The sequence below is a fragment of the Arachis ipaensis genome, chromosome B3 (assembly GCF_059453495.1).
Source record: "Arachis ipaensis isolate K30076 ecotype BB chromosome B3, ASM5945349v1, whole genome shotgun sequence".
Lineage (NCBI taxonomy): Eukaryota > Viridiplantae > Streptophyta > Magnoliopsida > Fabales > Fabaceae > Arachis > Arachis ipaensis.
The window spans coordinates 16,203,817-16,220,101 of NC_142438.1; the positions used below are offsets into that span (position 1 = coordinate 16,203,817).

The following is a 16,285-nucleotide window of genomic DNA, read 5'->3' on the forward strand; positions in this document are numbered from 1 at the left end:
TCATTGGCAGCGTGCAGAAATTGAATTCTGGAAGTGGTTCACCAGTGCAGCCTTTCCTTGGATTCGTGCATATGCCAGAGAAGCAACTTTTTCACTATTAAACTTCTCCCACTTCTTCCCATTAAATGTCTGCAAAATCAAATACATTAGTTAGAATCAAACACATTAGTTACAATGAGAAATATGCACAAAAAACTAATAACCTCATAGAATGGAATAATGTGTGATGCCGACAGCATGTTGATAAATGTGTATCCCACATTGCATTCATTCTAAAATCAAAAGAGGAAAAGGATTAACTAAGCTTCACTGGTTTAAATGGAGACTATCGGAAAAGGATCAAAGTAATCACGATCAGTTCAAATAACTTCTGGATATCTCCTGCGACACATCAAATATATAAAAAAAATTGTGCTGAAATTTAACAAGTTATAGAGAATTAACCTGACAACCACCTCGGAAAGCTTCAAAAATCAGGTACTTCAATTGTTCTCTGCTAATGGAAACATCATTTAGATACTCTCTAGCCAAGATGATCTGCAATAGGAAAATATTGCAAATACTATAACATTTAATTGACAACCTACAGATAAAAGCTAATATTAACAAACCTTAAAAAGAACAAGGGCCAATAAATTTTGTAAATTCAGTTGTTTGGTTGTAGAATGTACATATCTCCGCCTTAAAAAGCAAAGTTTTTGGATACATTCCTATGGCTTCTGCCTATCAATCTTGAGTTCTTGACATTATCAGTTTTGAGAAAATGTCATTTTAGTTATAGCCCCGCCAAAAAAACTATAGTAGCTAGTATAACATCACTTTTAGGTGTTTTCATTTCCTAAGTTCATATATCAGTCCTAAGGCTACTCTTATTTAGTTTCAATTGCTGCACATATGCCTATTGAAAAACCAACACATATCAATCATTCAATGGTTGGGGGCTTAAGTTTAGGTTCAATTGAGCAATCTAACATATCAGGTTGGGAGCAGTTAATTTACCTTCTTCCTCAATTGACTCTTCCTAGCAGCCTCACAATTCTGAGCCAGTCTACGAAGAGTCTAGAAAAATGTTTATATAAAAATGTAAGAATCAGTACTACCAATGAAACAGAAATTGAAAAATCCTAATTCTCTTAATTTGTTTAACTATGGTTAAAACAATCGCATATTCTTCCTTCTTAAGGTAAACGTTTAATGTTTTGTATCTACGTCCTCGATAGCTTGCTCCCACTAGTGCACCTGTCTTTTCACCTCAACTGTATTGCTTCGTACTGCATCGTTTCTGAAGATGGTACGGAGAGAGGGGTGAGAAACAAAAGTTTCTCAGTAGTTTATCTATATGGTGTCATCGTATCCATCCCCAGCCACTCCGAGTTTTAAAATAAAAACAGTGATGATGCAATGTTGTTCAATTATTATTTTCAAAAGTCTTGATTAGTCGGAGTGGTGTGACTTTTAGATGCTTCTCATTTACTTATGTTATGACATGTGTAATGCAAACAAAATGCCTATAGCATTAAAACATATAAAGGTAACTCATAAACCTTGGTATGATGTTCTCATAGGCCATAAAGCAAGATAAAATAAATAATAAATAAGAGAAGAATAGTAACATTGCCATAGATAAGTCAAACATAATAGATCTGAATAAAATAAAGATATTATTCAATATCATACATCATACACAAAAGAACTTTGGAAAAAAGAAGGATCTTTGAATGCAATAATAAACATAATCATAAATAAAAAAAGATAAAAGAAAAACAATCATGATCACACTTTTCATTGCACTTTTCATTACTTTTTCTCGTAGCTTTTATGGAAGGTATTGAGCTCAAACTGGTATAAAAAGTGGGAGTCCCCTTCCCTTACTGAAGGTTCTTATCCCAAACGTTTTGGTGATCACCTTCCCTTACCGAAGGATCATATCGATATCTTGTCTTTGGGGGTCACCTTCCCTTACCGAAGGATCATTCCCTCAGTTCAATTTACAATCAAGGTTATTTAGACAGACACAAGAAAAGAGTTATATCAACAAAGATATCTTATTATATAAAATTGATGGGAGTCTCCTTCCCTTACCGAAGGTTCCCAAAAGTTTGTCGATCACCTTCCCTTACTGAAGGATCATCTCGATTATCTTGTCTTTGGGGGTCACCTTCCCTTACCGAAGGATCATTCCCTCAGTTCTTTATGCACATAAGATTTTTATTATAATGCATAATGTGTATGAAGAAAAGAGACATTATATCATGACGTGCAATGCTAACATATATGTTCAAAAACATTTAGGATATGACATATAAAAATTAGCACAAAACCCCCTACCTCGAGTAAAGTTCCGATAGGTGTTCCGATACAAATAGATGCGGTTTGTTAGTGAAGAGAGACTTGTTCCATAGCTAGACTTTGTGTATACTAGAAAGTTTTGTATAGAAAAAGGGAATAGAATGAGAAAGGAAGGATCAAATAGCTCTCAGGTAGTGCAGATTATGTTAGGAGGCATTTAGGTGAAATCTTCAATCTGAATTGTCACTTTGTGAGCCTATAATTTTTTTTACGTTTGGAATTTGAAAATATCTATTAGATACAAATTTATAGAGAATTGAATTATATTTAAAATGAATCTTAAACGAAGTCAATTGGATAACCACAGCTTGAGATATTCCCGAAATACTGTTAGTATATCAGGCTGGCTGATAAGAGCGCGATTTTCTACTATGAACTTGTAACCGATTTATCTACCTAATTTAATTTGAATTTGATTTTATACTGAACTTAAGGAATAGAGCTAGTATTCTTATCTTTTTATATAACTAAATATCATTCAAATCTAATAAATGTAGAATTAATTATGACTATATTTTAAAAGGTTGTTTATTGTCGGTTAGAGATTTACTACCACTAGTGCTTTCATATATTTAAATTTTAAATTTAAATCTTAAATCATTACCATTTTAATTAATTAATTAGTTATTAAATAATGATTTGATTCAAAAAGTTTGGATGTTACAGTGCACCTTATTTAAAGAAGAATGACACCAAAATTATTTAATGATGACGACATAGAAACTGAATCCAAAACAAGTACACAAACAAGACTCAATCAACCACAAAAACACATCCAAATCAATTTTGGATAAGAAAAAGTCATGAATATGACTTAAATGACACCAGAGGCCACTACAATTCCCTTGTATAACCTAATTATATTAAATCCAAGTCAATGAGACAAAGTGCATCTCGTTTAACTCAAAATGACACCGAAATTACTTAATAATAACGACACACAAATCCAGTTCAGCACAAACACACAAATGAGATTTAATCAGCCACAAAAATACATCCAAGTCAATTTTGGATCAGAAAAAGTCATGAACATGACTTAAATGACATCAGAATCATTACAACTATCTGATATGACATAATTATAACAAATCCAAGTTAATGACAACAAGCACAACACATTTAACTCAGAATGATAATGAAAATAATTAATGATGATAACACATGAACTCAATTTAGAACAAACACAAACAAGACTCAATCAACTATAAAAATATTGCATGTAAATTTAAAATTCAGAAAAGCCATCAATATGTTGTTCATAATTTTTGTTTCACTCCTTTAACAAGAACTTGTGTTTCAGTTAAAAAAATTTATTGTCAAAATTGAGAAACTTCTGTGTCATGATTAAAAGATCTCGGTAGTATTTTCTAATAAATTCTGTATAACTCAAGACTTCTCATTTTCTTTTTCTTCATTATCATCGTCATCTTCTTCTTTTCTGGTTCATCTTCTCTTTCTTATTTTATCTTCTCATAATTATTCTTGTTTTACTCTTTAAGCAAAAATAAAACAAAAAAATCAAATAAAAAAAAAAGAAAAACATATAATGTTACAAAAGTATCAAGAAGAAAATGAGGAAAAGAGAAAAAAATACAACAGTAATGAAAGAAAGGCGATAAGAAAGAAACTATCGAAGAAGAAGAAAAAAAAGAATAATCGCGAAGAAAAAAAAAGGAAGAATATAGCATACAAACATTTACGTTAGTGAGAATAATTAGAACGTATATTTACTCTCTTATTAATAAAATTAATTTTTATTGGATTTGAACTAACTTAATTGAATTTAGTTTAAAAAAACATTAAATGTATAATAAGCTTGAATATTAACCACCACGTCTTCATTCTTAGGAATCAATATTAATAACACCCACAAATGCTGTCAATGACTAAATGTAGTGAAAATCATGTACCTGCAAAGAAAAGTCCACGCGGTTTATACTGTTCTATATATTCATATTCATATTATTCAATGACAGAATAATCTCTTTTCTATTACTGCGATTTACTAGTATTTCGGGAAAAATATCATTTAGTTAGGGTTTTTTTTTTTTTTTTCTGTGACAAGTTAGTTTAATTTACTTTCTTATAAAGTAGGACATATTGCGATTACTAAGAGATAACTATGAATCTTTTCTTTTCTCTCGGGCTTATTAGCCGCTCATCTTTTTAGATGCACTTAAAAAGAAATACGATATTTCTTTTAAGAACATATTTTTGGTTAAAAAAATAAATAAACAAATCTCTGATTGGTTGGTTGAATGGCTCTTGTATCTGTTCTTATTAGCTAGTCAAGAAGTCATTCTGCGAATTTTATTTTATTAATAGGAATGTAGTAATAAATTTAATATATATTCCTATTCACATACAGATAATAATTATTCAAAAATATTATTTATATATTAAAATTAATTATTAATATATTTATATATAAATATATATAATTTAATTTATTTTTAATATATATTTATATTTTAATATATATTTTATATTATTGACTAATTTTAATTGCTGATTCACTTTTCTTACCCGACTAAACGCTAATGAAGTAACTCTATCAACGGAAACGGGAGAAGAATAGAGGCCGAACCCAATGCACAACAGCCAAGAATCCGGGAATAGAATAGGTGTAATAGTCCCGCAGGATCAGTCAAATGAGGGTGGAATTCCCGAGCGATAATGCATATATAATATAATTGTAATTTGTTTGAGGTTAAATTTATTTCATTCATTTTTTTCAAGTAAGATTATCTGTTTAGTAGACGAGTTTTCACTGGTGCTTAAATTCATACTATAAAACAGAATTTTAAAAATGAAAACACAAATTATATTATCTAAACGGCTAAGTCTGTCATTTATTTTAGTAAGAGTTGGATCAATTTAAATTGGCTTTTAAAAAAATTTTAAATTTTTTATCTTTTTTAAAAAAAAAAGTAATAAAAAAAGGTTTAATTACTCTGTTGATTCCTATAGTTTCGTGAAATTTTCAATTAGGTCCTTATACTTTTTTTTTTTTAATTGGGTCTCTGCACTAATTTTTTTTTTCAATTAAGTCCCTCTTAGTAGTAATTGGCTTAATTTTATAGGGACGTAACTAAAAAAAATAGAATTGGTATTAGGGACCTAAATAAAAGGAAAAAAAATATAGGGACCCAATTAAAAAAAATTTTGTGCAAGAACTCAATTAAAAGGAAAAAAAATATAGGGACCTAATTAAAAATTTTGCGAAACTATAGGACCAACAGAGTAATTAAACCTAAAAAAAATTATTTTATGTTTAGATAATTTTTAAAAAAATAAATATAAAAAGATAAGATCAAAGCATAAAATATAAGAATGACCAAAGATATTTTTGAACTTAGTACTATATTCTTTCAAATTTTTTTATTAAAGTGTGTACGACGCCAATTTCCAGCAACAATAATTGTACATCTTATAATTTATAATTGATCATAAACAAATAATAAAAAATAAAATTTTAAAAGAGTAAAGTATCGTTTTTGTTCTCAACATTTGGGGTAAGTTTTAAAGTTGTTCCTAACGTTTCAATCGTCCTATTTAAGTCCCTAACGTTTCAAAATTGACTCAATGTTGTCCTGCCGTTAGGGATCCGTTAACAGAATTGACAGCGGGATAAAATTGAGACGATTTTGAAACGTTAGGGACTTAAATAGAACGAAAACGTTAGGAACAAAAACGATACATAAAAATAAATTTTTATTTTATTTTATTTTAATAATATTAATTTTTTATTGTACATAATATTCAATTATCTTTTAATTACATCTAAATAAATTACACTTAATCACATTACTTTTATTTTAAATAAATTTATTTTTTTATAATTTTAAAGAATTTTGATACATTAGAGACAAAAGGTATAATTTATATTTTATTGTATATATATTATTTTTTTTTTCTGCAAGTTTATATACTAGTCATTCTACAAACATTTCATGATAACTAAAAATCTTTAAGAGTAAGATTAAAAAAAATTAATTTATTTAAAATGAGAATAATATGATTAAGTGTAATTTACTTAGATGTGATGAAAAATAATTGAATACTATGTATAGTAAAAAATTGATATTATTAAAGGATAAAATTAAAATTTATTTCTATGTATCATTTTTGTCCCTAACGTTTTCGTCCTATTTAAGTCCCTAACGTTTTAAAATTGTCTAAATTTTATCCCGCCGTCAATTCTGTTAACGGATCCCTAACGGCAGGACAACATTGAGTCAGTTTTGAAACGTTAAGGACTTAAATAGGACGATTGAAACGTTAGAGACAACTTTGGAACTTACTCCAAATGTTGGGGATAAAAACAATACTTTACTTGTCATTTTAAAATTATCTTAGATTTATAGATTAATCAATACTCTTAAAGTTTTATGTTAATCCCAAACTTTATTAGTTTAACAATATGTATACATCTTATACATATGATTAATAGAAATTATAACTAAAATTAATAATAAAATACAATAAGGTATGGTGGCTTGAAGAGTTTTTTTAACAAAGTGATAAGAATTAGAAATGAGTTTAGAATTTAGAGAAAAAAAATTAAAATTAAAAAAAAAATAGAAAAAAATTAAAAATTCAGAGAAAAAATTATAATTAAGAATATAAATTTTAATTACTAATTATAATAATAAAAGAAATTTTTATAAAGAAAATATTTAAAAAACTGATTTTGCTTTTACTTTTTTATTTAAGTAATGTCTTGTTGGCTTTTAGAAAAAATAAATTATTTATTTTATTAATAAAAATATTTTTTTAAAAGTGATATTCAAACATATTTAAAATTAAAAAATATTTTAAAAATATTTTTTTAACATTAAGAAACCAATATAAACTAGCACTTAAATTATTTGATTTGGGATAAATGCTAGTAGAGTAGTAGTTTTAGGTGAAAATTCTTACAATATTATGGCATAATAGAATTAAACTCCAAAGTTTTTTTTTGAAATTGGTTGCGTTTGTTAAAATAATTTTTAAGATTTTAATTGTATTAATTACGTCCATAAATTTTACAATAAAATGAAAAAAATTGGTGCAAAGACTAATTTAGTTTATTATATTTAATTTCAAAACCTAAAATAGTGTAGAGTCAATGACTAATTTGGTGTATCTACAACAATAAAACATCGAATGACAAATTATGTTGTAGCATGCAATACCAAACTGACATGTGGACAAATAGTATTGTGAGATGTGACAGTATCATCCATGCCAGTATGTTACGTGTCATTAGTTGATTCATCATTATATCATTACACGAAGTTAAACTATGATGTAACACGTATTACTATGAGTCCATGTTATCAAGCCACATCAATATGTCTTTAATAAAAAACTAGTGAGAGACTAACTTAGTGTATTTTTGCCAATCTAAAAAACGTAAGTACTGAAATTGAGATCTCGAGAATTATTCTAGTGCATGTAATAATTTTAAGGACCACTTTAGAATTTGAATCTTACAAAATAAACATTGAATTATTAACTAAAGTGATAATTTATGATTCAATCCTGCTATATTTATACTCTTTATAATAAATATCTTTTGACATCAGTATTCTTTAACAACTAAATAAATATTTATATATTTTTTTAATTAAAAAACAATGTAAATATATCATTATTTAATAATAATTATATTTTTATACAGATGTTAAAAATTAGTATATAAATAGTACTATTTTTTATAATTCTCATCTCAAATAAAATAAATAAGAATTATGTCGCCACAAGAACATATAGTAATAAGACACTTTTTCTATCAAAATAAAATGGAATATTGTTGGTGCTGATTTATGTTATTTGGTGAAAAATATTTTTCATAATTCTCAAGAACTAAGAAACATAAATGAGACCTTAATTATTCTTATGCTGAAGGTGGAGTCTGTTACAAATTTGAAGCAAATGCGACCAATCAGCTTTTGTAATGTCTCTTATAAAGTTGTTATTAAAGTTCTTGTTAGAAGGTTAAGAAGTGTGATGGAAAAGCTAATCAAGTCAAATCAATGCAATTTTGTGCCGCATAGACATAGCTAGGATAATATTATTATTACTCAAGAGATGATTCATACTATAAGAAAGAAGAATGGCATGACGGGATGGATGGCGATCAAGATCGACCTTAAAAAAAGCTTATGACAGATTAAAATAGAGTTTTGTTAAGGATACGATGCAGGACATTGGGCTAGCCACCAACTTTATTGATCTGGTCTGTACTTGTATTTTTAGTGCTAGAATGAGGGTTTTATGGAATGGGGAATTCCTTGATGAATTCAATCCATCCAAAGGAATTCGGCAAGAAGACTCTCTCTCTTCATACATTTTTGTTCTTTGCATAGAGCGTTTATCTCAGCTTGGTGTGGCGGTGGATTTGAAGTATTGAAAACCGATGAAACTAAATCAGGATAGGCCCGGATTATCACATCTCTGCTTTGTTGATGACCTTATCCTTTTTGCGGAAGCAAACATAGAACAAGCTAAAATTATTAAAAAGGTTCTTGAAACTTTTTGTAACAGTTTAGGTGAAAAAGTTAGCAATGATAGGACTCAAATTTTTTTTCTAAAAATGTGGGTCATAACATTTGGGAGGAGATCAGTAAGGCATTTCAGTTTACTAAAACAAATGATCTTGGGAAGTATTTGGGTATTCCTCTACTTCATTTTGGAGTCACGGAATATACCTACAATGGATTATGAATAGATTGAAATCTAAACTAAACAATTGGAAAGCAGCTTATCTTTCTCTTGCAGGACGAGCTACCTTGGTAGATCTATCATTATTACTCTTTCTAGTTATACTATGTAAACTACATTACTTCCTACTTCTACTTGTAATATGATTGATCTAAATTGTAGAAAATTATTGTGCGGTGACACTTAACAATCTAAAAGGACCCATTTTCTTGGCTGGAGAAATATAACAAAATTCAAGAATGTGGAAGGCTTAGAAATTCGTCATTCCAAGAATTTAAATCATGCCTTCATGATAAAAATTGGTTGGAGATTGGTAGAAAAGAAAGATTGCGTATGGTCAAGAGTCTTGAAATCAAAGTACAATGTGGAAGTGACATGCTCCCCAATCTCAAGACAAGGAAGAATGACTCAAATTTGTGGAAAGGAGTTTGTTCTTCTTGAAAGAATGTACAAAAGAATACTATTTGACGTATTGGCAATGACTCTCGCATAAATTTTTGGAAACATCAATGAATTTCAAATATTAGAAGGCTTTATCAATATGCCTTGCAGGTAAATCAATATTTGAATAATAATATATCTCTAAATGATTTTCTCTGTATTTTAGGAGATTGGGATGAAACCAAACTTAAAGAGTGGCTGTTGAACAACATTGTGGATAGAATTATAGCCATGGCGCCTCCATCTCCATGGAAAGAAGATGACCAAGTGGCATGGGCACTTACCCCTGATGGAACCTTCAGCATAAAAACTGCATACCACTCGCTAGAGGATAATCCAACCCCTTCTGAGTATATTTTTAGATAGATATGGAAATGGAGAGGTCCTGAAAGAATTTGATACCTCTTATGGCTTATAATTAATGAAGCCATTCTTACCAACTCGACATGGAAAAGGAGACACATGATAAATATTGCAAATTGTCCAAGATGTGTTGGAAGGGAAGAAACCACTTTGCACGTCTTGAGAGATTGTCTCTATGCAAAGTTTATTTGGAGTTTCCTTGTTCCTTGAGCCTACATGAGAAATTTCTTCAACTCAGATACAAGGAATTGTATTGGGTTCAACATCAATAGAAAGGATCAGTGACCTATTTTATTTGGTGTAGATGTCTCGACCATTTGGTACCTTAGAAATCAATTGATTTTTGAAGCTAAAGTCACTCCTCCAAATACTGCTTGTGCTTCCATCCAAACTAGGATAAAGAAAGTCCTTCATGTTCTAGGAAGTACGATTAGCCTTAAGAAACCAAATGATGCCATGGATCAACTTATTCATTGGGTTCCACCTCAAAAACATCTTATCAAGCTAAATGTCGACGGATTCTTCTTCACACATAATAGTAATACGGCGAGCAGGGGTACTTTCAGAGATCACTTGGGGAGATTTATTAAAAGTTTTTCTAGTAACCTTGAGAATTGCTCTATTATGCATGCAAAACTTTGAGTGATTATTAAGGATCTCCAAATTGCTATTATTAATGAAATTTACCATGTCATAGTGGAGTCTGACTCACAAATGGTACTCAGTTTCATTAGGAATGGATGTCCAAATTTTCATTCTTGCTCATCTTTGTCCAAGAAATTTGAATTATGACCAACTGAATGCAAGGTACCAATTGGATTCATACACTCCGTGAGGCAAATGTTGTTGCTCATATTTTAGCTAAAAGAGGATAAAAATTTCCTTTTAGGTTGCACATCTTTGACAATCCTCCCCCGGATATAGCTCATGCTTTGGTTTTTGATAGTTTTAGTTCTTTTAGACTAAGAGGGTCTTGTTAAGCCTTTTTTTTTCTGTTTTTTTAGGGTCTTTGACCCTCCTTCTTCACCAAAAAAAAAAGATATTTTTTCTTGTATCAATACTTCATCAAGAAGAGAAGATTAGTAAGCACCCTAAACCCTACATACAAATAGAAGAATTCAAGAATTTGGTGCACAAGAAGAATCTCATGGACCTAAAACTCAAAGGCAGTAAATTCACGTGATTCAGTAACCCAAGAGACGACTTTGTGACAAGAGAAAAAATAGACAAAGCTCTAGTAAACTGGAAGTGGAGACAGATCTTCAACCATACCAATTTGATAGCTCTACCAGCAATTTCTTCAGACTATTGCTCATTAATCCTCAACATTAAACTGAATCTAAAGGTACCAAGGCAGTTCAGATATAAGGCCTATTGGAATGACAAGGAAGAGTGCAAGGAAGTGATAAAAAAGGGGTGGACATCCAAATTATAAGGAGGAGACTGGAACAAACTTATGGATAAAACCAGCAATTGCATCAAAGAACTCTAACAATGGAACATGAGGAGCTTCAAAAGAGCCGATGAGGAGATTACTAGATGGCAACGTAAAATCCAAAACCTCCAAAACTCTCATCACAACCCAAGGTAACAACAACAAATTGAGGATGCTAAACAAAGAATTAGAGAACTATAGAGACAAGAAGAAAAGTATTGAACTCAAAGGGCTAGAGTGAAATGGCTCAAATGGGAAAACCGGAACACGCCCTTCTTCCATGCTTCAACCATTCAAAGGAGAGACAAAAATCGCATTGACAGATTGAGGGACACAAAAGGGAGATGGGTACAAGATGAGGAGGAAATCTTGCAGCTCATTGAAGATTACCACTCTAAGCTCTTTACTTCTAGTGGTCAATCTAATATAGCGGAATGTATAAAAGAGGTCACCAGAAGAGTCACAGAAGAAATGAATGAAGACCTTCTAAAAGAAGTCACAGAGGACGAGATCAAATAGGCAGTGTTTAGTATGGATAGTACTACAGCCAGATGGCTTAAGCGGTCTTTTCTATTAGAACTATTGGAACACCATAAGCAAAGATGTTTATGCGGTGGTTAAAAATTTCTTTGAAGGAGGATTCATTCCAAGACAAATTAATGAAACAAAGGTTATGCTCATCCCAAAAATTAAGCAAGTGGAAACCTTGAACCACTTGAGGCCCATAAGTTGTTGCAACTACATCTACAAAATAGTATCCAAGTGACAGTGGCTAGATTGCGGGGAATCATGGATAAGATTGTTTCACCAATCCAAAGCGCTTCCGTCATTAGAAGACTCATTTAAGACAACATAGTCATAGTTCAAGAAGTATTTCACAGGATAACAAGTAAAGGGAAAGAAGCCACAAAGGACTTAGCCATTAAGCTCGACATGAATAAAGCTTTTGATAGGATGGAATGGAAGTTCATAGAAGAAGCGCTAAAGGCTTTTGGTTCCATCCAAAGTAGGTGAAGCTCATAATGTAGTGCATCGGAAGCGTGACATATTAAGTTTAAGATCAATGGAGCTCTAACCAAGGAAATCAACCCACAGAGAGAATTAAGACAGGGAGACTCTCTTCCCCTTATCTTTTTATCATGACTTCTGAGATTTTTACTATTTTAATAGATAATGCCTTAAACAAAAAGATTATTTCAGGAGTTAAACTAGCACCTAAAGCACCAATCATCACTCGCTTACTATTCACTGATGATTGCATCATATTTTCAGGGGCAAAGGAGGAAAAAATCTATCAACTAGTAAAAATTCTAAACCAATACACCTCGGCCTCTGAACAAGTGATCAACTTAGAAAAATCAGGAATAATCTTTGGTAACCAAATTTCAATCTAAACCAAAGTTAATATAGAAAAGATTCTCAGTATCCCAACTTGGGACAGCCCGGGGAGATACTTGGGACTCCTGACACATTGGGGAAGGACAAAAGGTAATGCTCTAAAGTGGATCATGCAAAAAGTGGAAGAAAAAATAGAAGGATGAAAAGAAAGCCTGTTAAATCAAGCTGGGAAGGAAGTTCTCATTAAAGCAGTCATACAAGTAATTCCAACATACGCCATGAGTATTCTAAGATTTCCTAAGTCTTTTTGCAATAAATTAAATGGCAAAGTCGCAAAATTTTGGTGGAGGAGCCAAGAAAAAGAAAGAAGGATCCATTGGAAGGCTTGGCTTTAAAGAGTAAGAAAGAAGGAGGACTCGGCTTTAAAGAGTTTCACCACCAAAACGCTGCGCAATTAGCCAAACAGGTTTGGAGGGTGATCAGGAACCCAAAAGCTATATGGGTACAAGTGCTCAAAGCCCTATATTTTTCGTATTGTGATTTTTGGAAAGCGCCAAAACACCAAAAGGGCACATGGGTATGGAACAGTTTATTACAAGGGAGGGAGCTTTTAAAATGTAAAGTAAAATGGATTATAGGCAAAGGAAGTGGAGTTAAAGTTTGAGAAGATAACTGAATTCATGGAATTAACGAGCCACTCAATAGAGGAAACACTAACAATCAAAGAGTAGAAGAATTATTCACATCCTCTAGAGATTGGAATAGAGCAAAAATCCAAAGGAGTTTCCCCCAGTTGTAGCAAAAAAGGTAATTTAGACTCCAGTTAGCAGGATCTCAGAGGAGGACAGGTTATTGTGGCCCTTCAGAAATGATGGAGAATTCACAACCAAAATAGGATACTATATGACAAAAAAAAAAAGGAGAAGACAAAAGAAACCACAACAACAACCCCTCATCAAGCTCTACATTAGAGGATCTATGGGAAGGAATTTGGAATAAGAAGGCACCACAAAAAATCAAAATATTTCTCTGGAAGGCAGCGCACAATATCATACCAGTAAGAGCAAATTAAAAAAAATAGTGATTATTGATTAATAGTGTCTGTTCGATCTGTTTGTAGGAGGAAGAGACCAGCGAGCATACTCTTTTGCTCTGTGAATGGACTAAAGCAGTGTGGTTCGGCTCACAGTCATAATATACACCAACAAATCAAAACGTCAGATCAGTGGGTGAATGGCTGCAACAAGTGTACAGGAATTGCAAAAAGCAAGCAGAGCGAAAGCAGACCAGAATTGGAGTAGAATAGACATCATTATGTGGTCAATATGGAAGGCAAAAAATAACCATGTATATAACAACATAGAATCTAATCTAGAGTCTACCATCAATTATGCAAGGAAAATAAAGCAAGAGTACAACAGCCAAACAAATGATAATATCTACAAAGTCAGAGAGGATAACAAAGGTAATGCAATACCTGTCAAATGGAGACCTCCTCCTTAAAGCTGGCTCAAGATAAACTCCGACGCTTCTTTTTTCAATAGGACCAAGTCAGGGGCAACGACTTCAGTGATCAGAGACCATAGAGGAAAAATCTTGGGAGGATCAGCAACAGAGATTCAAGCAAGTTCAAGCCTGTTAGCAGAAGCACAAGTAGTAAGGGAAACTATAATTCTAGTAGAAAATTTCAATATTCAAAAAGCTACCATTGAAACAGATTGTATATAGCTTGCTCAGACTCTCAAATCAGGAAATACAAATTGGGAGATAGACCTAATCATTCAAGACATAAAATCCATACAGAAAAGACTTCTAAATTGCGGATTCACCTAGACCCCTCGAGAAGGAAACAGATGGGCACATTTACTAGCAATTTTGAAACTCCAAAATCAATTTTCCGCTGTTTGGCCAACAACTCCCCCGCCTCAAATTGCAGATATCATTAGAAGGAAAAGATTTAGACTACCTCTCCAAAATTCTCATCAGCAAAATTGAAGGCAGATTCGGAGTAGGCAGTAGAGCTCACCACGCTAGCATTTCTTTTTTTTTTTGTAAAGTATTACAAAAAAAAAATATTACATTAAAAAATGAAACTTAACTAATTACTATTAAAATATTAATAAAAAAATTTAAATTAGCAGGCTTAGGTACGTGAAGAATGGATCAGACAAAAGGGAAAGACACCATCAATGCATAGCTGTCTCAGCCTTGCAAGCTTGCAGCGATCCTATTTGAATCCACCTTCGCCGGAATAGAGCTGTCAGTCTGGGCATCGATAATATCAGAGCTGTAACAACGTAAGTCGCTTCCAGCAACCTTGAAACAGTGAAACGGAGTAGCGCTTCACAGAGGCATACCTTCCATTAGCGTCGAAGCAGTAGTGCGATCTCCACTTTCCATCATCGCCGGAACGTAGGCACAAGTTTGGTCACCGCCAATAGCCAAATTACAATAGCGACAACCTCTTCCATCTCTCAAGACGTTAGCTTTGGGGAATTAGCTTCTTCTGGTTCAGTGGATCCTCTAAATTTTGAATCTCACCTTAGAGGATAAAGTGTGATTTTTCACAATTGAATAATTTTTCTCTCATATTTTTTTTTTGTCTCACTTATGAAATAAATGGTGAAATATTATATTTTATTTTTTTAAGTAAAAATTCAAAATTTAAAAAATCTAAATTTGTTGGGTGAGAGATGAATGTTGAGAGGAAGAAATAGTTTAAATTAGAATAGTTTAGTTTGACGGATTTGAAACTTAATATTTTTAGTATGTGGGCTGGATGTCCGGCCTGTATCATGTCAAAAAAAAACCAAACAACGCGTTTATATTTCTATCTATCACTAGGAGAGAGAATCAAATTCCTGTTATGTTTTTTTTTTTTTTCTTTTGTTTTCTGTTTTTTAAAAAGAAAAGGTTCATATAATATACAATTCTAAAACTTCAACCTGGAAGTTACAAAAACTCGCAAGCTTACAGACAGGATCATAAACTCATAATTGGCAATTGCCTCCATAGTGAGAAAAGAAAAATAAATTAATTACCCGTAACTCGAAAGTCAATTGAGTGAAACAAATTGAACATAATCCGATATTATTAAAGCGTTTTGTTTATAAGGGTCTGTTTGAAAAGTTTAAAAAATAATTTTTTTGAATTTTTTATTTATAAAAATAGTAGTATTAATATTCGGTACAATTTTTAAAATTAAATTGTAATTTTTTAAAAAGTTATTTAAAAAATTAACTTGGTTAGTGGAGTGATCAACTCACTCGTCCACGCTATTTTTACAAAAGTAGTTTAATTAAATAGAGTTCAGATCCACGCTATTTTTTCAAAAATATTTTAATTAAATTATTTATCCAAAGTGAACCTAACAACCTAAGTCTACGACATTGAGACATGAATATAAAAGGATTTTTTTTATTTATAAAATAAAAAAAATTATTATTTCTCTAAACATGATTTTTGGACTTTAATTTCTCAAATACTATTTTTTTTTTTGGCATTTAAATAAGTTCGTCGGATCCCGACGAACTCTATAAAAATTGGCAAGTTCGCCTAACCCTGGGCGAACTCTATAAATTTTATAACTCCTTTTTAAGTTTTTTTAATTTCGCGTTTTTAATCCATTATCATCATCTGCAAACAGTA

General features: G+C 31.4%; 1 protein-coding gene across 1 annotated transcript; it reads right to left on the reverse strand.

Moving 5' to 3' along the window:
- LOC148569914 (uncharacterized) lies at window positions 1-9,932 on the reverse strand. The gene is made up of 5 exons (XM_088506722.1): window positions 9,786-9,932; window positions 1,000-1,059; window positions 445-537; window positions 204-272; window positions 1-129 (listed from the first exon to the last, which is right to left on the reverse strand). The coding sequence occupies exons 1-5, from the start codon at window positions 9,930-9,932 to the stop codon at window positions 1-3; spliced, it is 498 nt and encodes a 165-aa protein (XP_088362848.1).
- Between the last annotated feature and the right edge of the window lie 6,353 nt (window positions 9,933-16,285).